The sequence below is a fragment of the Choloepus didactylus genome, chromosome 8 (genome assembly GCF_015220235.1).
Source record: "Choloepus didactylus isolate mChoDid1 chromosome 8, mChoDid1.pri, whole genome shotgun sequence".
Classification (NCBI taxonomy): Eukaryota; Metazoa; Chordata; class Mammalia; order Pilosa; family Megalonychidae; genus Choloepus; species Choloepus didactylus.
Genome location: NC_051314.1, coordinates 54965198 through 54992798, shown reverse-complemented (window position 1 = coordinate 54992798; position 27601 = coordinate 54965198). Strand labels below are relative to the sequence as shown.

The 27601-nt window shown below is 37.4% G+C and overlaps 2 protein-coding genes across 8 annotated transcripts in view; both read right to left on the bottom strand.

The window, feature by feature from the left end:
- Positions 1-2248: 2248 nt before the first annotated feature.
- PHLDA1 (pleckstrin homology like domain family A member 1) lies at positions 2249-4742 on the bottom strand. The gene is made up of 2 exons (XM_037847718.1): positions 3178-4742; positions 2249-2765 (listed from the first exon to the last, which is right to left on the bottom strand). The coding sequence occupies exon 1, from the start codon at positions 4362-4364 to the stop codon at positions 3204-3206; it is 1161 nt and encodes a 386-aa protein (XP_037703646.1). The 5' UTR covers positions 4365-4742; the 3' UTR covers positions 2249-2765; positions 3178-3203.
- Positions 4743-15105: 10363 nt separating this feature from the next.
- NAP1L1 (nucleosome assembly protein 1 like 1) overlaps positions 15106-27601 on the bottom strand; it is a 32854-nt gene continuing 20358 nt past the window's right edge. For 4 of the 7 annotated variants that reach the window (XM_037845443.1, XM_037845437.1, XM_037845439.1 and 1 more), the window contains 12 exons: positions 24998-25139; positions 24709-24789; positions 23816-23944; positions 22806-22877; positions 21902-22041; positions 21322-21467; positions 21207-21226; positions 19592-19714; positions 18861-18890; positions 18298-18348; positions 17385-17456; positions 15108-16713 (listed from right to left, as the gene is read on the bottom strand). In XM_037845443.1, the coding sequence (XP_037701371.1) occupies positions 17421-17456; positions 18298-18348; positions 18861-18890; positions 19592-19714; positions 21207-21226; positions 21322-21467; positions 21902-22041; positions 22806-22877; positions 23816-23944; positions 24709-24789; positions 24998-25139 (970 nt within the window). In that variant the 3' untranslated portion in view covers positions 15108-16713; positions 17385-17420. The other 3 variants (XM_037845440.1, XM_037845441.1, XM_037845442.1) reach the window with 3 other exon arrangements.

Here is a 27601-nt window from a genome sequence, read left to right as displayed (position 1 = left end):
TGAGGAGTTACACATTTTTCTTCCTTCCTTCATTTGTCCAACAAATGGTTATTGAGCTCACTGTGTACGAGGCTTCCTGCCAACACAAGTTCAGGACAAAAGTTCAGTTTCCAGATGGGACATTTGCTTTGATTTTCCAACTTTTTACATTTTGTGTTTATTTAAGGGGTGGGTTCTCTCTTGAAACTGCCCCCCTTTCATTCTTCCCTTTCTTGGGTTAAAAGGGATACTCCCTCCCTCCCCTCCTCCCCCAGTTGATTTGTCAGGCCTCATTACACCTTAGGTGGTTTGTAAGGGCAGATATCATCATTGTCTTACAATGTAGACTAGAGCCTCTGGTGCATTGTTTTATTAAGTATGCCTGTTCTTTTGCTCTGGAAAAATTATTAAACCATAACAATTTTTAAATGTCAAAACAACAAAAAATATCCTATTCTTTTCCTTTCTGATTTCTGAGCTTTCACAGTTAAGTGCTAAGAGGGGTCCAGATACAGAGAGTCTGACAACGTAAATGTCACAAGGGACAAGGTAGCAGGTGCTGAGGAAAGACAAAAAGAACTAAGATTCTGGTGGCCCCATTAAGAGCCCTGGCTATGGGAGAAAAAAAATATATATATAAAATTCCAGCAGCCCAGGGAGCATAGTTTTTTTTCAATGAGTCTACCTAGCCCTCTATGTAAGCTAACAATGTACAAAAGCCTTTTTAAAAAAAACCTACATGAATCTTAATTTTAAAAAGTATTTGGCATGACTTTTACTTTGATATAGCACAGGAAGTTGGAAGAAAAATTCTTCCATCCTCCATCTGGAAAAAAAAAACAGTTTAATTGAGTTTATTATGATCTGTATATATTACAACTACATTGTAATTGTATGGGCATTCACTACAAATGACAGCAGTAGTTCTAAGGGAGCCAAATCACACTTGGCTTAAGAAATCTCCTTTAGATTTGGTTGTCTATGTTGCCCATCCGTATGAGTTTTTAAATCTTTGTAGTGTTTCTTCACAACCTGTAACCTAAATTAGCCACTGTAAGCGAAGGTTCACTTAAATTTTGTTTGCCATTTGCTTAAGTTTTGGTTTTCCCCACAACTGTGGATACTTTATGATCTCAAAGTTTCATCATTTAAATACTGCACTAAAAAATAATTTGACCTTGAAACTCCATTCTAGATGGAGAAAGAATAAAGACATCTCTAGCATGTGATTCTATTTTCACTTCTTAACTATATGACTTAGCAGTGGCTTAATATTGATCATTCCAACTTGAAGCTGGAAAAACACTCCTCAAAACTTGGAAAAGGCAATGGAAAACACAGGGGCCTTCAGCAAAGCCATACAGATAGGAAGTGATTTTCAGCCCCAAGAGGACATGGTGTCATCTATGGCTCCTTCTAAGCTTAAGTAGCATCTGCCCTTGTGGATTTTGATCATCCTTTTGATTTAACACAGAAGAGGGTTTGTTCTACCTTTAAAAGCACATCCTCTTCCCCGCCTCCCCGCCCTGACTCCTGAAAAAGTGACTGCTAAAACAAGACTGGGGCTGTTTTCCTACTGAAGATACAGTGTTTATCCAGTCCTTCCTTTTTCAGTTTCTGAGTTTTGCTAACCTAAGGACAAAACATACAACCCCAAATTTCTCACAGAGCTATAAAAACCAAAACAATTGGTTTCTCTTGTCAACATTATATTTTCAGTATGAAAACAAAAAGTTGTGACTCCTAGTCCTTTGAAATATTTACAAACTGTATTTTAAACTGTGGAATTTCTTCAGTATGCTTCTAGAACAAAGTAAAAGGATCAAAAAATCTGGTTCAAGTCGAATGTGTGAAGCTTTTGGAGAAGAGAATCTCTAGTTGGATAGGGGCACAAATATTTTCTCAAGTTAAACATTCTCTTTTCCTCCACTCCTTTTTTTGAAATGAAACACCTAATGCATTAATACTCATAAATCACAGTTTAAAAGACCCTTTTCATTACTATATCTTCACACACAGATGCTATAAGCAAGGCCTTTCCTACAGTAGACCCAGCCCTACCATATATTCAAAATCTGATCATCCTTCTATCAGTTAGATTATGTTTTAAACAACATTTTGAAATCAGAGTTCATTACCACTGATTTTCTTTTTAGAAGAGTGGTATCTTGAGTGTTAGATATTCAGAATTACACAATTCTGTACTTTTAGTTTCTTTAAACTGCTACACAGAATATATGGCTAAGAGAAAAAAAACTTCAAAAAATAGTAATGTCACAGAATTTAATTTCAACCACCTGTCATAACAATGAAAGTGTCAGACATTCTGAAATTGCCCCAGGAATAATGAATGGATTGTTAATGTTTTCCTCTCCACCGCCCTTTTTTCTTACTCTTTTGCAACTACTAGGGCACAGGTTTTTGAACATAAAGTTTTTTTCTTGAGAAATGGCCTACATTCAGACATGTCTTAAAACAAGCATTTAAAAAAACTAATAAATAATCATAAATCAAAATACATTAAAATAAAATTACAGTACAGCATTGCTCCTGGAAAGTCCACCATACTAGAAGATCCTTTCAAAGGTTCATAAATAAAGCTGTCTTGATTCAAAATCGTTTCCTGCATCGTGATGACAAGAGTGCAGAAAACTAAAAGGGATAGCAAGTTAGAAGTCGGGTGACGTCCAAACTACTTGATCTGGTGGGGGGCGGGGAGACTTTTGTTTTCGATCAAGCGAAGACAATAGAAATGTGCTTGTCCCACTTCCTCAAGTCCTCAAAACCTGGAAAGAAAGGACACGGAATGAAGTCGATGGCTCAGAATCTTCCCAGACCAGTCCGGCGGACCAAGCGTGCTCAGAAAAACACTGGGGTCGTTCCCTCCAGTTGCCCTGACACAGACAAGTGGCGCTGGTGACACTGAGAGAACCAGCTTCGGATTCGCTGGGGGCGCGCGCCACGGAACAAGCGCGGGTCAGGGGCGGCGGGGGCGCGGCGCGTGAGGCCTCCCTGCCCGGCCGGAGTCCCTATCCTCACTTCTCAGTCTGGTCTCTCCTGGGCTCCACCTTGCTTCCCTTCTTTCCACCTCCCAAGAAACCTGGAGTGATTTCTCATTTCTCCACCCAAGAGCCAAACCCATGAACAGCCCCCAACAGCCCCGCGACCCTCGGTTAGCTAGAGTTGCCGGGACCTTACCTTGTCTGGCCCGAGTGCTGTCCCCTTCAGGCAGAGTTGGAGGTGCTGCGGAGAAGCCGGTGGCCGTGCGGCTGGGGGTGCGGCTGTTGGTGCTGGTGCGGTTGTTGGTGCTGGTGCGGTTGTTGGTGAGGGTGCGGTTGTTGGTGAGGGTGAGGTTGTTGGTGAGTGTGCGGGTGTGGATGCGGATGAGCATACGGGTGGAGCTGCTGGGGCTGGGGCTGAGGCTGGAGTTGGGGCTGGGGTTGGGGCTGGGGCTGGGGCTGTAGCTGGGGCTGAGGGGGCTGCTGCTGGACCAGGTGCTGCTGCTTCTGCCGCGTGGACTTGACCGCCAGGATGGCCTGGCGGTTCTTGTACTGTACCATTTGCAGTGTGATCTCGGCGTTCCAGCCCTGGTCCTGCGGGCACCGAAAGTCGATCTCCTTGCCCTCGGCCATCACCACAGTGAAGTACATGTACTTGCCCTTGCGCTCCACGCAGTCTACGGTCTTCATGTTGGAAAAGTGCAATTCCTTGAGCTTGACCGGCGGCTCTAGGCTGGCGACTGGGGGGCAGCCCGGTTGGGACGGCTCCGCCAGCCCCTGCCCCTGCCCCTGCCCCTGTCCGGGCTGTTGCTGCTGGTGCTGGTGTTGCAGCTGCTTGGGCGGGATGAGCAGCAGCCCCTCCTCAGTGAGAATGCAGCACTTTTTCTTCCAGAGCTGCAGCAACCCGTCGCTACGCTTCTCCAGCACGCCCTCCTTCAGCGCCTTGCAGCCGCTGCTCTCCAGCATCCTCCCGGCATAGGGGGGCCCGCCGCTCGTCTCGACCTCTCCGCTTCCAGCTACCGGGACCGGGGGCAGCAGTAGCAGTCGCGCGCTGTCCTCGCCCCAGCGGCTCCCACGGCCGCCCGGCCTGAGCGCGCAAAGGCTGACACGTAGGAGACAGAGGGGCGGCGGCGGCTCGGGATCCCGGCAGAGGGGCAGCCGCGTCCTGATGCGCCACAAGGTCCCGGAGCTGCGAGCGGCCGGGCCTCTGCCGTCCTCTTGCGTGCGCTCACTGAAGGGCACTAGCCGGGCCCCCTCGCGGCGCTTTTGAATTGGCCATCCTCCCCACCCCCGAGTGACACCCAGCGGAAAAGGCGGCTCTTGGCTCCCGCACTGCGGGGGAAAGCCCAAACCCGAGAGGCGCTCGGCCGTCCGCTTACGCCTCATTAACTTGGAGCCTCTCCAAAGCCGGCCGTGTCCACGCCCCCCGCGTTCTTCGCTCCGCCTCTTGCCGCCCACTCTCTTCCGCGCTCCTTCCCCCGCAGGGCTGCCGGGACCCCAGCGGGGGAAACTCCTCTCCTCGGTCCAGGGCGACTGCCGAGGGCGCTCCAGCCGCTCGGTAAGGAATCCCGACGCCCAGAGGGCGCTGAGGGGCCATCCCCAGCGTCCCGCCTCTCCCTGGCCCTCGGGAGCTCTCTGCCAACAGCCTCAGAAAGTGAGGATGAGGCTGCGAGGGCGGCAACAGCTACCAGACAGTGCCTGGATCACGAACCTGCCCCAGGGATTCGCGCTGGGCTCCCGGAGCCCGCACAGCTAGTGCCCTGGCCTGGGCGAGCCGGGTAACAGGCTGAAGAGCTTCGGAGTCCTGCGGAGTATGCCTCCCCCAGGACGCCTACGAAACATGTTAATGCACGAAGGCTGAAAAGACACCGTCTTTACAAGCACACTCGCTTACGGTCATTAAACTACCTCTTCTTAGAGCAGAGGGAGGCTGATTGTTAGATCAAAGCAATAGTGTTACTGTCTGTCCCGTTTGGAAGGAAAGGAGGAAGGTAGACCCACTTAAGGAGGCTCTTGCCGTTCTTTTCTCGACCGGGGGTGGGGGCAGGCACTAGCGTACTTCTCAATCCCGGACACAAACTCTCCAGTTTCCTTCTTGAACCAACCGTGCTGACTGCAACATCTCTTACAGCATTAACTGAACTCTCCAATTACCAACCGGAAATATCCGGTGTTGAGAGCCACCACACTCCGCCAAGTCCGCCTCCACGGTTCTGTTTGCAAACGGTTTACCGGTCAGGCCTCGGCTTTGGAATCTCGTTTGTGACACGAAGAAGGTGATGTCATACTCGGGCGTAGCTCCCTCCTACTCCAACATTTAAACAATTTCTATAGAAGCTGCTTCCAGGGTAGCAAGGCGGGGGGTGGGGTGGGGGGGTAAGCATAAACCGACACCAAGCCTCTTGGTGGGGAAATTCATCACTAAGTAAAATAGGGAACACCAAATGTGTACAGACCCTGAGGATGCAAAGAACAATCACAAGAAGCCAGAGCTGGACAAATCGAATTGGCCAAGGCAAAAGGAAAGGCTGCTGCTTCTTCACAAAGGAGGAAGGGGGAGTTTGGCTCACCGGCTAGTTTTGTATGGCTAGCACAAAGAATTCAAGAGGGAAAGAGGAAGTGAGAGCTGAGCTTGAAGGGGTGAGCAAGAGTCAAATACTGAAGGGCTTTGTGTGTCACGCTAAGAAATTCGAACTTAATCCTGAAGATAATCAAAAACAAAAGATAACATTTAAACGCAGGAAGGTTTGAATCTTAATTCTAAGGAACAGTGCCTTATGGAGTGGGACAATTCCAGCACGATCCTAATTCCTACTGAATTGCACTTGGCTGGATGCTCAGGACCTTTATGTTGTTGATGGGTTAGCAGTCTTTCCAGGAGAAAGATTATTTAAATTATGTAAAGATTCCTAGTAAAATTACGATTTAAAATGACAATTCTGTATACTAATGACAAACACTACACCTAACATTTCAGTTTGTTCCTTTCCTTGCCTTTGTCGGACAAGTGAGCATTCCAGAGAAGTTCTACATGACCAGCTGTTCATCCTTTTAACAGAATGCCATTCTTGCTCATTTGAAAAGGAATACTTCCTTTAAATCTGGAATCCAGAGATTCTGAAGGCAGATGTTGATGGAAAAGACATCTCATATGAAAAAACACAATCCTGATCAGGTTAAAGATGAGGTGTAATTTGGAAGTCTAAGCCATTATTTCTTAAGGGAAACTCAAATGTGTTTGGTATTATCTAACCTTCTGCAGTTTATCAGGATGCAATAAATGCATTCTATTCTACACTATTTCAAAATGTCTGAACCAGCATGATTTTCAAAAGCAACTATTTTATTGTAACTAGAGTCTTTAAAATTTCCAATTGGGTATTTCATGACAATTTAGTAATTTCATGAGCACTTCAGATATAAGCCTTCAATGTGCCTTCTAACCACTGTGCATTGATTGTTGGAAACCTTAGTGGTATAGGAATCTCATAGATCAGTGACAACTTTGCCCTTAATTTGTTACTTCAGCAACTACTAAAATGACCATATTGGCCAATATTTTTCAGACAACAAAATAAATTCACAGAAAATGCATTAAAGGAAATAACTGTCCCAAAAAAAGAACTTTAGCTTTAAGTGTAATGAAAACCTAAAATAGCACTTAAAAATCACTAAAGTTTAGAAAACTAATGTAATTATTTCTTTGGTGAGCAAATTTGAAATGGCTAAATTGAAGTGAATTTTAAGGCTGGCAGCACCAGGGTCACACTTGCCCTGTCAGCAGTATCTGACATAAGGATCATTTTCTCTGATACAGTTCTTCACTTGGCTTATAGAACACCACGTTCTTAGTTTGCCATCTATCTGCCTGGTCACTGTTTCAGTCTCTACAGGCTTCACCTCTTATCGTCATTCTTTTAACATTGTAATGTCCTCGAGCTCAGTCCTTGGTCCTCTTCTTTTTCTACATACTTCCTTGGTGTTCTCATCCAGTCTTGTCACTTTCAATACCATCCATATGCCAAAGACTCCCAAATTTATATTCCCAACTTGTATTCAACTGCATAGTATCAAAGAATAAAAGACCTCCACATTAAGAAAAAATTTTTTTAAACCTAACATGCCAGGCAAGAGAACACTAGCATTAGTGAAGTCACTGTAATGGAGGAGTCTGTAAGTTTATATATATTTGGTTAAAAGAAGGCCCATTGTTAACCAGATGGAACTAGTCCAATAAGGGTCTGGAGTACTACAGTCACTTAATGTTCATGGTTCTTTAACAGCTTTAGCTGGTTAGAACAGCTGTAGTGAAATCAGCCTTCAGCTTTGATATATCCCAGGCCAGCGCAACTATAAATTGAAAATTTTCCTAGCACTTCTTTACAGTACCACTTGGATGTCTAATAGATAATTCAAATATGAGTTTTCAAACAGAACTCCTGATCTCCAATCTTACTCCAATCTGCTTTACCTGCAGCCTCTCCCCTTCTCAGTTGATGGCAACTCCATTTGTACAGTTCCTCAGGCCAAAAACCTTTATAACCCTTAAACTAAGCCTAGACTTGTCCTTATCAAGGGAGAGCCCTGAGCTTTGAAGGATTTGAGTAAAAATGACATGCCTACCTGGAGCATTCACATCCCTCATTCTAGCCTATACTAAAGGTCCTCAGAAACAAAAATTAATTGCTGACATGGCTCCATAGTGTAACAGGGTCTCTTCCCCATGGATTGTTTCAGGGAACATTCTACATTATCCCATTGGTTTACGGTAAGAGTCATCAAAAGGAGAAACAGTAATGAAACTGGATTATTTCCCTTACTTAGCACTTAAATGGCCAAATAATTGGTTAAAAGTCAAATAATCAATTCTGGCTTTAAAAGATTTAACAGTAGCATTGGGGAGTTATTTACTTTCAGTTACGATTGACTACAGGATTACAAAATCCTTTATAAATTTAGTAATTCACAATATACAGGACTCATGACAGTAATCATTATTAAAGATTTGGATAGAGCAAAGGTCAACTGTCCTTCAAGAAAGAGAAGCCAAATAACCTATGAAAATCCAAATCAGGTTCTTTCCATCAGTGTTTAAAGGATGGTACCCATTCAAAGTTCAATTCAGACTTCTAAGCCATTCAATTTTTTCACCTTTAAAAAACTATTCAGTAGAAAGATTCTAATTTCTAAAATTAAAGAATTAAATATTAACTCTTCAATTAAATACAGAACTGTAACTTTTTTAGAAACGTACTTCAAGCTGCATTCCTCTTCAAGGTACTAGTTGATGAACTGATGCCTCCTAGTGACCAATCTGTATAATAGTTTAGAACAAGTCAGACTATTAAAGGATGCTTGATGTTCTGTTTTTTTTAACACTGTTAAAACCAATCTGTGGATCACAAAATCAACTTGATCACAATTTGACATCTAAATATTTGTGCACTATGCACTTGTGAATTTTGGTATATTGTATATTATACACTGAGTCATCACATAAGATTTATTTCTTGCTGTCGATCATGCCCTAAAAGTCTGAGGCCATTGGGCTACTGGATACAAACATGAAAACACTACCAATGTCATCCAAGATACCAGATCTCTAGTGAACTTACTTTAACTACTGAACAGAGCTGGAAACAAAGTAGAGTATGAAGAAAAAGGGATTAACTCTGCCAGAGAAAACCTAAGGGGTGGAATTGGAATTGGACTTTGAAGCATGAAAGTTTAGAGGTGATTGGGGAATAAAGCAGAGGCAGGCTAACCTTAAATTGAACACAAGTAAATATAGTATATTACTGGAGCGCACTTAAAAGTTGAATGAAAGAACTCATTCTGTGGAAGGCTTTCCGTGCCAGGTAAGGTTGGAATGTTCTTTTATACAATGAGAGAGAAATAAAAGTTTTCTACCGTATCTTACGAACAGAACTAGTATGCATAGGATAAAAGAATAAAAAATGGTGGGGGTATTACAAGAGCCGAGATGAGCGAAATGAGAACTCAGATTAGGCTATTGGTAGAATAGAAAGGGCAGAGACATCTGATTGACAGAAGTTGCACTTAAACTGAGGGAGACAATTAAATGTGTTTTCTGACTGGAAATACATCGATACTACCCAAAATGGGGCAAGCAGGCTGAACATTTTATTGGAGATAGTCACCAAGTAACTTGAGTTCAGGAGTCTGGAAGACACTTATTAGGGTGATAATTGCTTTGAAATTAACTACGGGAAGTGGGATGAAATGGAGCAGGAGTTTGGCACTCTTCTTTTTTGCCTAAATTCAGAACATGAGATACTACATTTGAGGAGGAGAAGCCAATGAAGGAGTCTGAGAACCAATACTGTGGTGTCACAATACTACTAACTCCCACTGAAAGTCCATGTACCTAATAACCTTTCCTAAGCCTTTTTCTACCTAAACTATGTAAAATGCTCCTGTTGACAACTTGATTTCTGATAGCTAGATACTTGGGCAAATCCCTCCATTTAAGGGGCTAGAGTCACAGGATGTCTTTCTCTTTTAGTCTTATTCTATTACATTACAGCAGTCAGAAAGGAAAAAAAAGGGGCGGGGGACAATTCAATTAATCATTGATCTGTGAGGAAAAAATCAGCAAATGGGCAAAAGCCTTTTATAGGTGATAGGAGAAAGAGAAGCACGGAATATAGATAATTCTAAAAATGTGAGGGTGAAGGATAAAAAATGGGATGGTAGTTTGCTTAGGTGATGAAGTAACAAAATTACTTTAGAAGAGGAATTTGGTTGTAGGCATCACAAACAACAGGATAACTGTAGGAGCATCCAAGAGTGAAAGGGATGAAATAAAAAATTCTGTGGGGCAGCCAGGCCCAGACATGTGGACTCTTACCAAAGAATTCACTGCCACTAACCCTACTGAAGGGCCCTGAAACTATAATGTTTAAGTCACTGTTAATTGAGTAACAGCATACCTTAACAGATCAGAATCAGAAACTAGACATTTAATTTTGTTTCCAGTTAAGATTCCACTCACACTTTAAGTTGCTGTCTCAATCTTATTTCTACGTATGGTTTTGAGAAAAGGTATTAGGTAACATAAAATGAATGGCAGCAAAATCCTGGATTAATCCTGGATTATCATGACTCGTGTTTTGGAGTGTTACTCTTACCTTTTTAAGGGCTGCTTACTTGAGAAACGTAAATATTTGCCATAATCAAATAATCCTTTTCTAGATCTAAAGGTCTTCATGTTGCAGATGTGGCTATCATTCCAGTCTGTTGTCCCAATTCCCAAAAAACTCAGATTCTGTTCTAAACAGCATGAGCAGGTCAACATTTTCCCACCTCCCTTTGGCACTAAGGACAAATCATAGGCTCTCCTTTAGAGGTTGGGTGCCAGAATGCTGAGCATTTTGCTGCCTCCAACCCTTCCTGTGGCCCAGAACCCAGACACAATGGATTTGACCCATGATACAATGAAGATGGAGCAGCATAGCAAGAGAACCATGAGATTCCTAAGAATCATGAAGCTTCCTTCCACACCAGTCGCAGTCTGTTTACACCTAGAGTTCTTTCATGAATAACCTGTATTTCACTTAAACCTCTCAACTTTTGGCTTGCTATACACGTGTGTGTGTGTGCGCCTATATCTATGTCATATACTATAAATTTTTTTATATATGAAAATTTTTATATGTATGGAAAGGTGGAGGAAGTAGGTAAGGGAAGGAGGGAATACTTATTAAAGTCTATTTACTCTGGTCTCTAATAAAATACCTGGTATTCTCAAATCTCTACATAAAGTAACTCTTTTCCATTAGCGTGACAAGGAAGCCAGCCCAAGAAATCTCAGAGCAGACAGCACAGCCTGAGGCCAAATGCTGGCTCCAACACCAGGAAACAGTGTCCTTGTTAAGTCATTTTACTTCTGTCCCTACATTCGGAGGGAGTAATTGTCAAGGAAGCATTAAGATTATCCCATCACTGTACATTATGCCAAACACCGACCCCTGTCCTGGTCTTCTAATGTGCCATGGGATTCAGTTATTAACTTTTTAGTGGCTAAACTGCTTGTCCATGCCAGAGGTTAGTCTGGTTAGTGTAAGATGGTGTCTAATGTAGCACAAAACCATATGAAAACAAATCTACTTAATAGTTGCCTAATACTTATCACTTAAGGTTCCTTATCAGGCTTGATACTTTTCTGTTGAATGAGTTAATTCTACATATATTTGGGGATTGCAATTGCTCAGGTAACCCAAAATTATAAAAGATCCTGATGGAGGAAACTTTTTTCTCCTTTAACATGTTAATTATGTATGTATAAAATTACTTAATTTTACCTTTCACGTTTCTGGCAATCTGAGAAAATTACTGTACCTTTTGTTCCATCAAAACTACTCTTAATAACCACATGTACCGAGTTCTGACCAAGGCCCAGCTTAGTTCTCACCATCAACCACCAGATGGGTATGAGAACCAGGTGAATATTTTTCAGATGATTCCAGTCTCTAGCCTTCAAACTGTCCCAGGTGATGCTGCCTAGAGAAGAACTATCCAAACCCAAGAAGTGAAACCACTCTTGTCACTGTTCAATCATTAACTTTTAGGGATGGCCTTGTTATGCAGCGCTAGATAAAATACAACTATTGATTGCACCCCCACTCCCACCATATTCTCATAGCTCCAGAGTTTACAGAATATTCAGTCTAGTTTCCTAATTGTTTCCCCAATATATACCACTCAGTATGTAGGAATATGTATTATTACAGAAGCCCTCAGACACCCATCTCCATTGCCAGGAATCCAGACAAATGTCAGAGATGGAAAGAGGATGGGACAAATTTGGCTGCAGAATGACAACTTGGGAGCCATGAGAAATATAATCTGATTTCATATCATTTTTACCATTAAATTTAGCTACTATTCAGTCAGTCTGTTTCTTATGCACACTGAGTAAGGTGCCTTAAGAAATCGGTAGTTCTGAAATTGACAACTGTCATACTCAATTTAAGATGTTGCCAGCTATGAATTCCTGGTTTTGTTTAGGAAGCATTCACTGAATGCACTATGTAAACTTCAGGCTCAAGTACTTTGTTCTCATCAATGCTCACAGCCCTCATTATACAGATGAAAACACTGAAGCTAAAAAGACAAGCAGTAAATGGACTGTTAACCATATAGCCTCTCAATTTATGAACTATTTCTCATACATCTCCATTAAAAACCTGATGGTAGACACGTTCGTTTAGAAGCTGTAAGGTCTTAATCTAAAATTTGACCTACTCAATTCTACTTGTGTTTTTTTTTTACCTATAGAGCACGCTCATGTACAATTCCAGTGGGATCACCTGCTAACTCCTTTATTTGTACGCATATAAACATGGACTTAAGATTAGGCTAGTAAACATCCTATTGTGTTGGATTGAACTTTGAATTATGCAGTGTAAACCCATCGTTTTTAATACAAAGATGTACTTTATTTCCTGTATCTGTCTCCTGAAAGAGCAAGAAAGGATGACACCAGGAACAGCAAGCAAACCTAACACGCAGGAGACATTTCTAACTTTCATTCCCCACTAAAAGGAACCAGCGATCCTTGGAAAAATGGCTAATTCTAGGGCTGGGACAGAGAACATAATATAAGCCCAGAAAAAATATTTGAGCTATAAACTAAATGCTCAGAAATTTATAGGAATATATCAAAAGCACACAGAAATCAACTTGAAAGGGATACCACTGGTCAAATATGGAACAATGTTAAGCACCAAAATTTAAAAGGATTGTACAAGATTTTATATCCTTCAGAACATTTTGAAGCAACATTTAAACAGTGTAAAGAACACCTTCAACCTCAACTGGGAATTGCACTTAAAATTTTTCTCCATGCATGTCCACAATAGCTGTATGAATAAGCAAATGAGGATCAACTGCAAATATATTCCTATATACTACCTTGGGGCCTTGCTAATTTAGTATTCAAGTGCTCTTACCTTAAATGGCTGGCTCTCAGCCTATTCCTGTCTTGGTTTAAAATCTATCTTCATGGACAAGTCACACCCACTGAAAATAGTCTAAAAAGATAGTTTTCAGTGTTTACAACCCTTGAGAAAGAACTTCCACAGCAAGACCCTCAGTTGCTTGGCCTCTTGTAACTCCATCTGTCTTTCAATGTCTTTAACATGCCCAGAATCGTCCTGCTTCAGGGCTTGCCCTGTATTCCTCCTATTCCTCCACCTGAAGCTGCTCTTCCCACTTGACAAATTCCTCCTCATCCTTGAAATCTCGGCAAAAAACACACTTCTTCATCCTGTTTTGAGCATTCTGATGGAAACTATTTTACCACTCCATGAAAATTTTCAGAGCCATAACTGTAACACTGTATGAATGATACACTCTGAACATTAATGGCATGAATTTTTGCTATGAGATGTTAACTTCTGGCACTTGAATTACTGACCTCTAATCCTAGTTACTTCTTGGTTTTAGTGTTTTAAGTTTAAAGCACAAAGAACTTAAAAGTACCACTTTTATTTTATGCTGAGTTTTGAAATAAAACTCAAATACTTGGGAGATTTGCAAAAGCTACAAAGAAACCTTTGAAAATAAAGTAGTATTAATGACTTATTTCCTTCCTGCTGGCAATCTGTATTTCTAAATTATGCTCCGTTTCTATTTTATACTGAATAATTAACCAATACATTAATTGTAGAAAACTGAAAAATCTGAATGTACAGTATATTCTCAGTAAAATGGAAGAAAAACAAGACAAAGTATGCTATTATCAAAAATTTCTCATGGATAAAGACTTAAACAAAATAACTTTACACTCGAACAAGAATATTTTCATTTCTCTTAAGTCACATTTGACATCCTTAATCAGTCCAAGAACTTGGCTTATTATCCAGGTTATATTTTAATGTCTGGATTTTTAAACCAATTTACAAAAACACCAGTATACAGTTATGTAAGTTAACTTCAGCATTATTTCACCTTTATCAATTACATTTACTGTTCAGCTATTAGAGACCCAGTGCTTCAAGAAGGAAATTACCTAAATTATGAATACATATCTTCAAACAAGTATATATATACAATGCAGATTTAAAATTATAAAACAGAAAAGCAGCATACGTATTTGTATTTTCTAATGTTCATACAAAGAATGTATGCCTCAAAACTATCATTCTATTCTGAACATTTAAAATAACACTTGGCTTGATTAAAACAGTCAAAAATACGAAGGTTAAAATTTTTTTAAGGTTAACCTATAAAAATGGACTCGAATTTTAAACCAAGCCTGGAAACCAAAGCATTCAAAGTATATTTGAGTATTAAATGGTTTAATATTTCTGTGTGGTACAGTAAGGTTGTCACAATAGCTCAAGGTTTTATTATGTTTAGTGACAGGGGTGGCCTACAATTCAAACCCACAAATTCATACTGTCTTATACACAGTAGCAATATGAACACTTAACTGTCTTACGGACTTTATCATACACTTTATCATTATTAACCTATTTACAGAATAATGAAAATATTTCTATTAACATTAATGTCCCTTGTTTATTAAGTGAGCTAAAAAGGAAAGAGGTAGAATCCCATTTTTTTTACATATTACTCTACAGAGTGTTTTTCTACATTAAGATATTTTAATTTTGCGTTATCGTAACTTTCATGTTAAACAAGCAATGATTCAATTTATGAAAATGTCTTCTGCTTACTTATTATTCTTTAATGACAATAAGGTGATAGGCAAAATTTATTTTTCAACAGCATGTTATGGGTGATTATGTGGGATTTTATAATTCCTATAGGGAAAAGGGAGAGAGAAACTGGTAGCCAGTGCCTGGGCTGATGGAAAATAAAGTGAGAATGAGAATACAAAGACAAATTTTGAAGTGTCTCAAAAATGTTTGTGGTCATCATAAGAGTCAAATCTATCAGACATGGTGAAATTTCTAATTTTCCAAAGACAAACTCCACTTAGCAGGATATAGGAGGTTGCTCTTAAAATTATTCAAATTTACAGACCATGGTGGCCTAAGCACAGAATAGCCTACACCTCTACTCTTCACTCTCTTAAAAGAAGTGCTATACTCATATAAAACAAAACAAAACAAAAAAACACCCAAAATATCACCAGTATTTTATACAATAAAATCCAAATTTTATTAAGGATTTCAAATTACATTTTATTTTCAAATTTCTAGAATGAAATTGAGCCATTTTGGAATCAGAGAAAGGGCACAGATGAATACTGACATCCCTTGAAACTAACTTTATTAAGAAAACAATTCCTCTGCAAACCATCTGTCCCTTTTGTAACAAGATTAATTATTATCTACTACTTCACTTTGGCAATAGCTATTTCCTAAAGGAATAAAGGAAAAAAAAAAAGTAGTGGTTTTGCTACTTAAGTTTATTTTAAAATGGGATTCTATCTTTAGATTAAAAAAATGTGTAAGTTCAGTAAAAGCTATGAAGATGAGAGCTATGGGTACAAGAAAAAAAAAAAAAACGCAACAAAACAAAACTCAGCACAGATGTCTAATCTAAGCAACCAAAACCAATTTGAAAATAAACAGGGAAAAAAAGGTGTTTTCATGGCATTTTCTTCCCTACAAGCTATTGCAATTGGTTAAGGATTTCCAGTAGTTAATTAAAATCTCAGGAGAGAAATAAGCAAAACTATACAACAGAAAAACGCATTCACATTATGAGACCTCAATACTAAAATTTCAAAAAGGAAACTTATAAGAATTAACCATTGTAATTTTATTAAGAGCAGGAACTCTTGGCCTTCCTTCCTCTAGACTGGTCCACTCTCACTGTCAAAGCTTTTAAGTTCATCACAAAACATTAACAGTAATTAGCCTGAGGTATTTAAAGTGCAGCTCTACTCTCAAATTTAATGGCAAGTTTTCTTTTCAAAAATGGTCTTATTTCCACTGCAGTCCCATGACTAAAAGCAGTTATTTACTACATTATGGTCATATAAAATACCTGAAAAATCAATCCTTGAACCTTTTGAAATAGTTGCTCATCCATTCATTTCTATTAAGATAGTAGCCACACAAAGACCTGTAAGAGTGCTGCCTGTCAAAATCCAGAACAGAGGTACTGTTTTCCAGTTTAGAATTATCAAACCCTGTTATAAGAAAGATGCTGAATTATCATATCTGTGGTATACTAAATAGGTCCAAATTTTTTAGCTTTCAATGAGACTGTGCAAACATTTCACAAAACTGAACTTAGTATGCCTCAACATTATCTGTGAGGTAGTTAAGTAAACAGTATTACCCATTTTAATACATAGTGAACAGAAGAATGGGTATATGACATACTCATACTTGCAATAAGAATAAATCAGAAACTTGTGGCCTCCTCTAGTTTTAAACCAAAGGAAATGAAATTTAACTTTTTGATCCTTCTTCTAAACAAGTACATCATTTAAAGTTTTGTCTTTTTTTGAAACAAACTTATTAGATGTGGGACCATCTTCCAAAGTTGGCACCCTTTTCTTCAATATGGTAAACTGGCCACAACCTAGTTCATATGGTGAACTAGGCCTCTGCCTCTACCTAAATTAATACAAAATTAAGACATTATCTTGGAAAACTAAAATTGTACTTGACATTTTTATTTTAGGCTGCAAAAACAAAAACAAGCAAGCAAACAAACAACGAAAAACTTGAAATAGGCTTGTCAAATGATGTAAATTCATCCTTTCCAGGGAAGCAGAAGGTAGACCCTACCACAAAGAAAAAATGCTTAATTAATGGAGTTTAAATTTTAAAAGTGCAGTTAAATCTAAATTGTATTTAGATTTGAATTTAGGTTTTATTCACCTCCCTGTGATAGCCAATAAAGTATGAATTCAATTTCCTCATGAAGATGTCATTTAAAATACGAAAATCTATAAATAATCTGATAGTTATCAGGTGTGATCTTACTGGAAATTCTTAATCATATACTTGGTTTGCCAAGTGTAAAAAAAAACCAAACTTCTCTTTTAGTGTACGTCACTGCATTTCTATAACAAAGTAATGAAAGGCACAGCTAATGCAAAGAGACTTAAACGCATTCAATTACTGGCTGAAAAAATACTTTGGTTCTTCAGGAAAAAATCTACAAAGTAACAAATATTTCATTTAACAGTTGTTAAATTTCATAGCTGTACTTTAATGGTTACATGACAAAAACACTCCACAAAAACCGAACTATGTAAGTAATTAATGAGCATGCTTGAGAGAGTGTGCATTCAACATATCTGGCAGAAAAATTATAGTTAAAAGGCTAGGTAGAACAAATTGGTCTTTAAAAATATTAGTTCCTTTCCTTAAAAAAAAAAAGTTACCAAATCTACAAGAAAATACAAAACATAAGGCTGTAAGTAAATAATAGTTGTGTTTAGGCTATTACAGTGCAGGTTATCCTCAAGGCCACACACATCCTGCTTCACTGCTGCTTGCACTCTGCTGGATTTTGTTCCTTCTGTTAAAAGAAAGCAACAAGTCAATCTATCTTCTGCTACCTGCTTCAGTGAATTATTCAATAGTAATCAACTGCCTATCTTAATTATTATAGTTATCTCACAATTCCATTACAATTTTTCCGAATATTAGCAAGTTACTGAAATGCTGAAATAAAGCCCAAATTTTATATTACTGAATGAACTCCATAAAATAAACTACACTATTAAATAAAATTACCAGTCATTTTTTCCTTTTCAAAAATCACAATTATTCAAAATACTAACTCTATTCATAGTTAACTGTTAAGAGTAATTCATTCCTGTTAAATCTCCTAACTTTAAATTACCCTTGCTTGCTCAATAGAGTAAAATATCTTCTGGAGAGATAAGACAAATTTCCAGGAATAACTAGGAACCCAGGGACTGGGAAACAGTGGTGGCTGGAAGAATCTAACAAACAGCACCATTCCTATGTTCCCAAGCACTCCCACATACAGATCTTTTTAAAAACAGACCTTTCTTTCAGCTTTCCCTGGAGGAAAAGTAACAAAAGAACGCAACCAATAACTTAAAAAAAAATTGTAATTAAAAAATTAACAGTTTTTAAACTGTGATGTCATTAAAATAAAATCCTAGGGTTCACTTCTCATGAAACTAAGAAAAATTCAAGGTAAGAACCAAAAACGATTGTTTCTTAGAAAAGGTGCACTGAAATTATGTGCATTCTTTAAGTGCCAGTGGATACTGTAAAAAATCAGTATCCGCCAATGGATTAAGGAATTTACTGCAGTTAGTTTTCATAAACACCAGTTATTTTTACCTGCCTTTCACTAATAGAAAAGTAGCACTAATTCTGCTCACCTTGGGGTCATAGTCTGCATCATTTTCCTCGTCTCCTTCTTCTTCCCCTTCCTATATTAAAGTTCAAAATGCATCCATGAAGTAGGTACAGAAGAAAGAAATCTCATAATGTAGGGAGAATTTAATACAAATTACTCTATAGGTCAAAAAGATTTTCCTGATTACAGAGTTTGGTGACAATGTAACTTAATTTGAAAGCTTCTAATACGAAAATTTCCCAACACAACTTGAGACATCCAGACAGCTTTTATTGAAAAGATTTACTGCAGCCAACGTTGAAAAAGTTTACTGCAGCTTTTGACTTCTTCAAAGAGCTGATAACCCTGCAGCAGAACAGAATTATTTGAAATAAAAAAAAAAAGTTGCTGAGTTTTGCAATGTATTTATTGAAACCTCATACATACATTGTTTGGCTGTAGAATTCTAAAATCATACGTTTTTCCAAAAACATTTTTATCCCACATTACAGATTAATGATTATAGCAAAGGAATACATAAGCCATTCAATTTAGTTCTCAATGTGTGAAACCCAGACAATTATTTGCTCATTTGGTAAACATTACCTCATCTGCTTCTTCACCTTCTTCATCATACTAAAAAGGGAAAAAAGGATGAAGTTTGAGTATAACACACCTTTGAGAATCAGTAACACCGATAGTTCTACCCATTAATACCTAACACAAGGACATCTGCCTCAGGAGTCACTTAGCTCAGTGCCATATATAAACCTTACAGCTTTTTAAGATGACTATAGTACCATCATATGGATAAAGTGCGATCAAACAACTATTACCGTAAATATTATTTGCCAGTACTTAAGTACAGGACACTCTGAATCAAAAAAGATTTACTATAATGATGGTAATTTAATAAAATACCCAAAACACTAAGGACAGCCTAATTTTACCTTAATCATTACTAAATGTTCCCTTGGGTAAAAAGTTCTATGCCTCCTAACAAATAATACTATCTCAAGCACTGAAAAACTTCCTAGTTCTCTTTTATTTGGCCAAAAGCAAGATCATACAACACTAACCATAAATAAAAAGTCTTACCAATTCAGAATTCGTGCAAGCAGAAAAATAAAAACTAAGATAAATGAATCCAAAGAACCTAAGGGGACCTACCTAAAACAACTAAGAAAAGCTATCTACAGGATAGTCAATTAGCCTAATTTTGAGTTATTCTAGGTCTTACTTTTAAAAAAATAGACCTATTCCTTCAAACCCTTCATAAATTCTGACTACCATACTCTTCACCAAATGACTTCACTACAGGATTCACATTCACTTACATCATCATCATCATCTTCAATAGCTTCTCCAGTAAAGTATAACACTGATCTTGGGATTATACGCTCACGTAAAAAGTGGCCAATCTCAAAGTCTGCAGCAAGGATAGCTTCAGCATCATCATCCTGTCATTAGGAAAAACAGAAGTACAAAATTTAATAACTTTGTTAATGTGAGACTCTTGGCTTTAAATCATATGTTAAAGGGAAGAAACTCTCAACTTCACTTTCACTTTTTGTCATTTTTACATTAGCTTACATACAAGTGATCAAGTAGTCATCCACATGCCCTAAATTTACAGTTTATTAAAAAGAAAACAAGTTAGCATATAGGTACACATACTAAAAGTTAAGTGTGAAATAAAAGTAAAACTAAGCAAAAACCAGTTCTAAACTGGCTTAAACAGTAAAATATAAAAGCAATTTTGTTAGAGGACTGCTACTTCCCTTTAAAACTCCAGATAGAATACTAAGAAAGAATCTTAGGCTTTTGTAAACAATATATTAAGTATAAATGGCAGTAAGACTACAGAGGCTCACTTCACACATACTCTAAAACAGAAAACCCAGAGGAAAGATGGTACCAAGAAACTCTGCAGTTTTAAGTCTACTTAATGTGGAATAAGATGAGTCCTAATTGATAAAAACAGTGAGCCATCTAAATCCTGGATTTCTTAATATGAAAAACCACAGCACAGAAATCGTTTCAACATTATTAAAAAATCTCATTTTAACTTCTGTGATACTTAAACAATACAGTGAGTCAATAGTCCGAATTTTATGAATTTTTGTTTTGATTCCTCTCCATATAACCCACCCTAATAAACAAAAACAAATGGACTCTGAAGGAAAGAATTCAACCAGAACTACTCAAGACTTTTTTGTTACCACCAATATTGGTAACAGAAAAAGACAAACTCCAGCCCATACATCGACATGACAATAGTGAAGTCTGTCGTAATCCTGAGAAACAGTTCTCTTAACCTAAATAAAAATATGCTGCTTTATCATTATTCCTACTCTTTTCAGACAGAAATACTTGACTTTTGCAGATCTGGTCTAAGCCTCAGTTAAGACTATTCTAATTTGGAAGTATTCAATCATTTATAATTTCACATATGCATAAACCAAACTACCTCAGTTAATTTGAATTCAAAAGCTTGACCAATGACCAAGTTCAAAACATTTCTGGGCCTATCTTTCTTTGAGGTTGTTCCTCAGCCCAGACTATAAGCCAGGCAAATTTCATAGTTGCTGGCTAGATGGCACCACATGAAACCATTATTTCCATTGTAATAATAGGAGTTTAGTAAATAGTACAAATGACTCCAATACATTCTGGTTTCAATAAGGAAACTATAGCTTGAAAAGTTAAATCCGTCACAAAAAATACTTGCAAGGCTCAAAAGAAAAGGAAATTCTTAGCTTCAGTGCTTCTCAGACACTATTAGCATTCTGAGTGAAACAATTTTTTAGATCCATAAGGGCAGCCCATGCATTGCAGGCCTTGAAGAACCAAATGCTATCAACAACCATCCCCACTCCTGATTTCTGACACCCAGTGCTTTAATTTCAAATACAGTAAACAATACAGTCAATAAATAACAATTCAACTTACCAGATCTCCACTCTCAGGAACTGTAAAATTGAGAAAAGAAATGCAAATAAGTAAGAAATTTAAACAAAGTTTATTATAAAATAACCATTAATACCCAAACTAAAGCACTATTTACCTTCAGGAGGAGCAAAAAAATTAAAGAAAGAGTCATTGGAGACAGTTTTAGTCACAGTACGAACTGTCCCACGTCCCTTGTGTTTCTGCTTCTTTTTAATGGTTTTCAAAGTGACATTCTTTCCTTTTTTCCAATCTATCTGACACCTTCCAAAACAAAGGAAAATAAAGCTTCTTATAATTAGCACACTGATTTCAACTGTTAGGTGAGCTAAAAGTTTTAAATTAAATGTTAGATTTAGATACCAAAATTCAGGGGAAGAAGAAATTAGCTGAAATGCTTTCTGTAAGTGTAAAGGGGAAAATTTTATTTCTAAACAAACTTTTTCAACAAATATTACATTTACAATTAACACAGTCTCACAGTATGAGAAATTTAAATGTGAACTTCTTTCTAGAAATATGTGTATTATAGTCAAAGAGCCAAAGCTCTTCTCCAAGTATTTTACTGAAAAGGTGGGAGATATACTAGGTATGTATGTATACGTGTAGCAAGCACCTAACAGACTACCTAGAAAATACTAAGTATCACGAATCATAGATAAAACAAAAACAGATATGAGCAGTAAAATTAAACTCACCCTGTACAACCCATAATTTCTGGTCCATCAAAAGAAAAGGGATCAGAATCATCTGGTTCTGACCTCATCCTATATGTCTTTGTCAACACTTCATTTGTGAAATACTCATTGGGTTCAAAGTGAAATTCTAAGACAAAACTCTAAAAAAAGGAAAAAGTATAGAAATTAAACTACATCTCAAATTTTAATGCTTTAATAAATAAAAATTTATTTTGTAACTTTTAGAACTGTGAGAATGTTATTTCTACTCTTTAATCTTGAGAATGAGGGGAAGGGTCAGACAAAACCTAAATTATTTAAAAAGCAAAACAAGGCACACAAAATAAACTGAATAAAGTTTAGTTCAATTTACTACTACTTAAGTAACACATTTACACAATAGACTAGACACACCTAAATAAACTGATTAAGTCACCCCTCACCATTCCCAGCAAAGAGGGCTTTTAAGTATTAGACTGCAGCCTAAGCTGAAGAAGAAAAGCCCAACCTTGCCGAAGTTAATACAAGAATCTACAGCCTATATAGTGCTTAATTCACAGTTAGAGCTAACCTCTCGTTTCACATAATTTCCAGACATATGCCTTTTAAGACTGAAAAAGTATTTGCTTGTTCACATTTCCCTGCCACTATTTTATTCACTTTAACCCAGACCCGAAATAATCAAAGACCGACTTTATTTCAGAAATAGTTTATGTTCAGAGAAAGAAAAAGAATCAAGAAAAACTGCATCCCAATTAGCAAAATCCGAATACTACCAACAACTGAAAGAGCACCAAGTACCATGTTTAACTCCTTCCCACCCCATCCCTAACCCCTGAATGACACCTCTTTTTAAAAAGTTTCATTTAATCTACTTACAAGTATCAAATGTTACAGAATTTAAAATATTTTAAGGTTCTTTTACCATAGGCTGACCAGCATCGGAGAACTTCACTTTAATATCCTTCAAGTGCTTCAGAATAGGTTCATCATGTTCCTTTCAAATCAAGAAATATAATAAAAATGATTACCTGTCATACTATTTTAGAGTTAGTAGTCTCTTACCAGTCAATTAACACTAGCTGATTAAGTGAGATATAACATTTATGGTGAAATTTTATATAGCAATTATGAACCTTAAGATTACTCTCCAGGTCATGGGCTTACGCTGTAGTCACCTTATACTGCAATTCCAATACTATTGGTAGAGAAAACGACTACATGGAAAACTAACAATTACATCATTATACAAGCTAAATGGGCTGTAAAGTGCAAACCCAATCTAAATAAGGCATGTTTCATTTAAAAATATTTCCTGATAATGACTGCTGCCTTTTCCATTCTTTCTGCTGGATCCTTTTTCTACTTTCCTACAGTAGAAACGCAATAAGCATTCATGTGCTGCAATCAATTCCCTTTGCTTTGTTAACAACACTGAAAAGGCAACACTGTAGATGGTAGTAGCTCAAGAAATGCTTCTGACTAGAACAGGAGGTTTCCTGAAAAAGGTGGCCATCTGTTGGTTTCCCAGAGAAAGTGACATTTGTGAATGAGTTAAAGGTCTCTACAGAGTACTTTTAAAATGCAAATGCCCCCTGGGATAGTCTTTGTTGCAGAATTAAAAGTTCTTTTTTAGGTAATATAATTGATACACCAAGATTCTCTCCCTCATCCTACCTCTATTCTAAGCATGTAAATTAAATGGCTATGAGAGAAAACCAGTTAGCAGTTCGCAATAGAATCATTTCATTACCTAATTTTAAAAATGAATTTTATTTGACTACATTAATCAACATTGCCATTTTCCATCTAAGAATAGTCGTTTCAAAAGAATCAAAGCAATCTTTCTATAAGGCTCAACAATGAAGTAGTCACAGCCACTAGAAGTTAAAGGATTACTATTTAAGGTAAACTTGTTTTTAAGAATAAGATTACCTGAACCATATCACTGAGCAAGTCAACATTCTTAAAAACAGTCAACCAAAATTCAGGAATTCCTTTGGGGTCTTCTTTTTCTTCATCCTTTTTCTCTTCTTCTATCTTGGCCTTTTCTTTCAGCTCCTCCTTGATAATAATAGGATTATTGAATACCTAGATGAGACCTCTTCATCATCTTACATTCCCTCAAGTTACATAATATGCAGCAGCAAAAATACAGAAACCAACGATCCCACAAGAACCAATTACAATTTTTAGTCAAGCAAGTTCCAGTCTAATTATGTCAACACTGCTGTTCCTCTTACTAAACCTTACTTCCATCAAAATGGTTGCTACACTAGGACCCAGAACTATAGGAAAACAGCTTTAGGAAAACAATATGAAAACCTCTATGAAAAATAAAGACTTTTAAGCATAGTAAACAAGAAAAGCAAAAGAAATACAGACCTTGTCTAATGCCACACATCACTCGGAGCTGTTAAAATTATATTCTCTTTACCAGCCAGCATTAATATAGCAGAATCATGTAAAAGAGCACTGGAGTTGTGTCAGAGATCTGTCATTCATTAGTTGTGGGCAAGTCACACAATTTCTTAACATGAAAAATGGGAACAAACCCTTGCCTATCATGAAAAGGTTCAAATCAGCCTATAAACCATAAATACTAAAGAATACTCTAAAATTTAAGGGAAAACTGAGTTTGGGTACAACTAGCACCATGTTGAACAGTGGCTCATTTGCACTAACCATTAATTTACCTATAATATTTCCTAGGTACAAAAATAACACTTATTTTATTATATTAACCTATCACCTAATGCTAACATTTCTGACAACTCTTAGGGTTTCATCATCTAAAAACTCACCAAAATAAACAAGTTGGTACTAACCGAAATTTCATCTTCCTCATCTGGTTTCCATTCACATTCTTCTTCTGTAGGTTCATAAATTGCATTGATGATCTCAAATCGCTAAAACGATTAAAAAGATTGCATGAAAATACCCAAACTAAAAACTAGTGGTTTCTCATTAGATTCTTGTGGATTTAACACACACCAAAACTTTTAAAGTGCCATTATTGGTATTTTCCTAAGTACTCTAAAAATCTTCTCCATGAGATTTAAAAAGCCTATCTTCTAGAATTTTAGATAAAGAAAACAAGGTGGTCAAAAGCATTACCTTATCAAATAGAGGCTGATAGAGAACAGCGTACTTTCTTTCAAGATCATGAACTTCCTCATAGAATTTGGCTTCTATCTGTGCACATTTAACTTGAAGGTTTTTGAGGGCATTCACTCGTCTTTTAACTACCCTAGGCAAGCTGAGAGGTTAGAAAGTACCAGTTAGAAAGCATCATAACAAAACATAAGTTACACTTCTTTTATCACATTGAAATTGAAGCATGTTATTAGTGAATGACAGGACTTATAAATACTCATTCATAAAGCATTTAAAATCCAAGACATAACTATATGAACCCCCTGACTACCAAAACATTTCAAAAGTAGAAATACAACCAGACAAATTGATAAGAAAATGTAAATCATTATCATCAACCCTAAATCTTTAATTGTAATCAAGTTCAGTGTGGGACTTGTCAGTGCTGGCATCTCACCTGTAAATGCAGTCTCTCTCTTACGAAGTTCAAGTCATAGAATGACCATTCTACATTTGAAAAAAACAACTATCTAAACATTTTTTAGCATATATATCTCACCGATCAGTTATTATAAGGTAAGGAGGTGATCATATGTATACTGGGAAGAAGGACAGTATCCTACACCGTAATATTCTACTTTAGTTACTATATTTAATTTGGAATTTGAAATTAAATAAGAACATAATTTTTATCAAGAGGGAACATGGATTCTTATAATAACAGCTTTATCGAGATATAATTCATACAACTCTACAATCCACCTAGGGGACATGGAATTTTATTAGGTTATACACATCTGGGTTATGAGACCCTTGAATGACTCAACTTATGAACCTCTCTCCCACCCAAGAAAATGTTCACACTCAAAATTCAAACAGATCCAGAATCCAGGTTAAAAATTCCTGCTACAGATAGACTTATTTCTTAAAATTGAAAGTAGAAAGTTTAATGTTCTGCCAAGGTGGTGAACTAGCATGGGATAGTACCTTCCATCCCCAACATCAACCCTAAAGAAACTTTACAGCTAAGAAGGGAATGAATAAACCAGGCACACCAACACATACATCCACACCCATACCCCAGAAGCAACTTCTGTGTAAGACTGAAGGCTGTCTTTAACTAGCATGAGCTAAGCTGCAACCTAGGGTGGGGAAGGACAATATGGAAGAGCAGCAAGAGGGCAAGTTGGAAGAAAGCTTTTTAAAATCCTGCTCTTGCTTTATAACAATTATTATCTGGTTCCCCTCACCCTCTACAAGAACCAGTGTTCCTAGAATAACATGAAGGCAGGAATAGGAGTTGGTAAGAGGTGGACTGGCTCAGAGACCTCAAAAACACAACTCCTTTACATCCTCCAATCTAGGAATAGTGCATTACAACAAAGGGAGAATGCCTCCTCCCAAAGCTGACAAAATATTCTTGTGGAATTGGCAGCAAATGACTAAGTCTGAGGTGAATGGAGCTCTCCATCTTACGCTCTTTGGTTCCCACTCCTAAGACTCAATGGAACAGTCACAGACTGGAATCTGACCTTCATTCCTCCTCCAATACTCATTATCAGAATGACTGAGATCCCCCATAGTGCATGAGTTCAAAGGTCAAAATATATGTCATCTAAAGCAAAAATTCTTATTAGATGAAAAATTTAAAATAGGCACACAGATATATGTAAAGAGATGAGGGAAGATATTAACAGTAGGAAACACGACCAAAAAATCGAAATCAAAGTGAGAATATTAAGTATGGAAAACAGAGTAACAAAAATAACAAACACCATTAACACCACTGGATTCAGTAGAAGAACAAGTTCATGAGGTTTAAAAGCTCTCCCAGGAGGCAGCAGGAAAGACAGAAAATATACAAGAGCTAAGAGATATGCATGACAAAAGTACCAACACCTGAATACCAGAGTAAAGGGGAAGAAGGGTATGAAATATCTGAAAAAATGAGACTAAGTTTTTCAGAGTTAAAGAAATATGAAAATCCTCACACTTCTAGACATGTTAGATTTATAAATATCAAAGACAAAAAACACTCTGAAGGTGTTCAGTGAAAGAGCAATAACCCAGACAGGAATGAGAATCAAACTGATACCAGGCTTCAAAAGATACAAGAGGAAAATGCAGTGGAATTTTTAAGATACTTAAAACTTCAAAGTTATAATTTATAAGCAGCCAAATTATTCAGATATAAAGCATAATAAAAATTGAATCAGGTATATCAGGTTTCAGAAGGTATGCCACAAATACCCATTAAATTCATTAAAAACAATCTGAAAGTTTAAAAAAAAAAAAATCCAGGGGTCACTATATATATGGTATGGGTGGTCAATATCTTGGTAAATGTTACCATTGTCTTTGAGGGGGAAAAAAAGAGAAAAAAACATGACCAGAGACAGTACACTTATAAGCAATATACATATACATATATTGATAAATTTAAGAAATCAACAGAGGTTATTAAAAGCTTAGTTAGGTATTAGGTTATGAGCCACTACCATAATAACAAAAACAGAATGCATTAATTTTAAAACCAACAGAAGACAGTTTGACCTAATGAAAGCAAAAAAGGAAAAAAAAGAAAAGTACAATAAATAACAAGTAGGAAAAGATGGCAGCACTCAG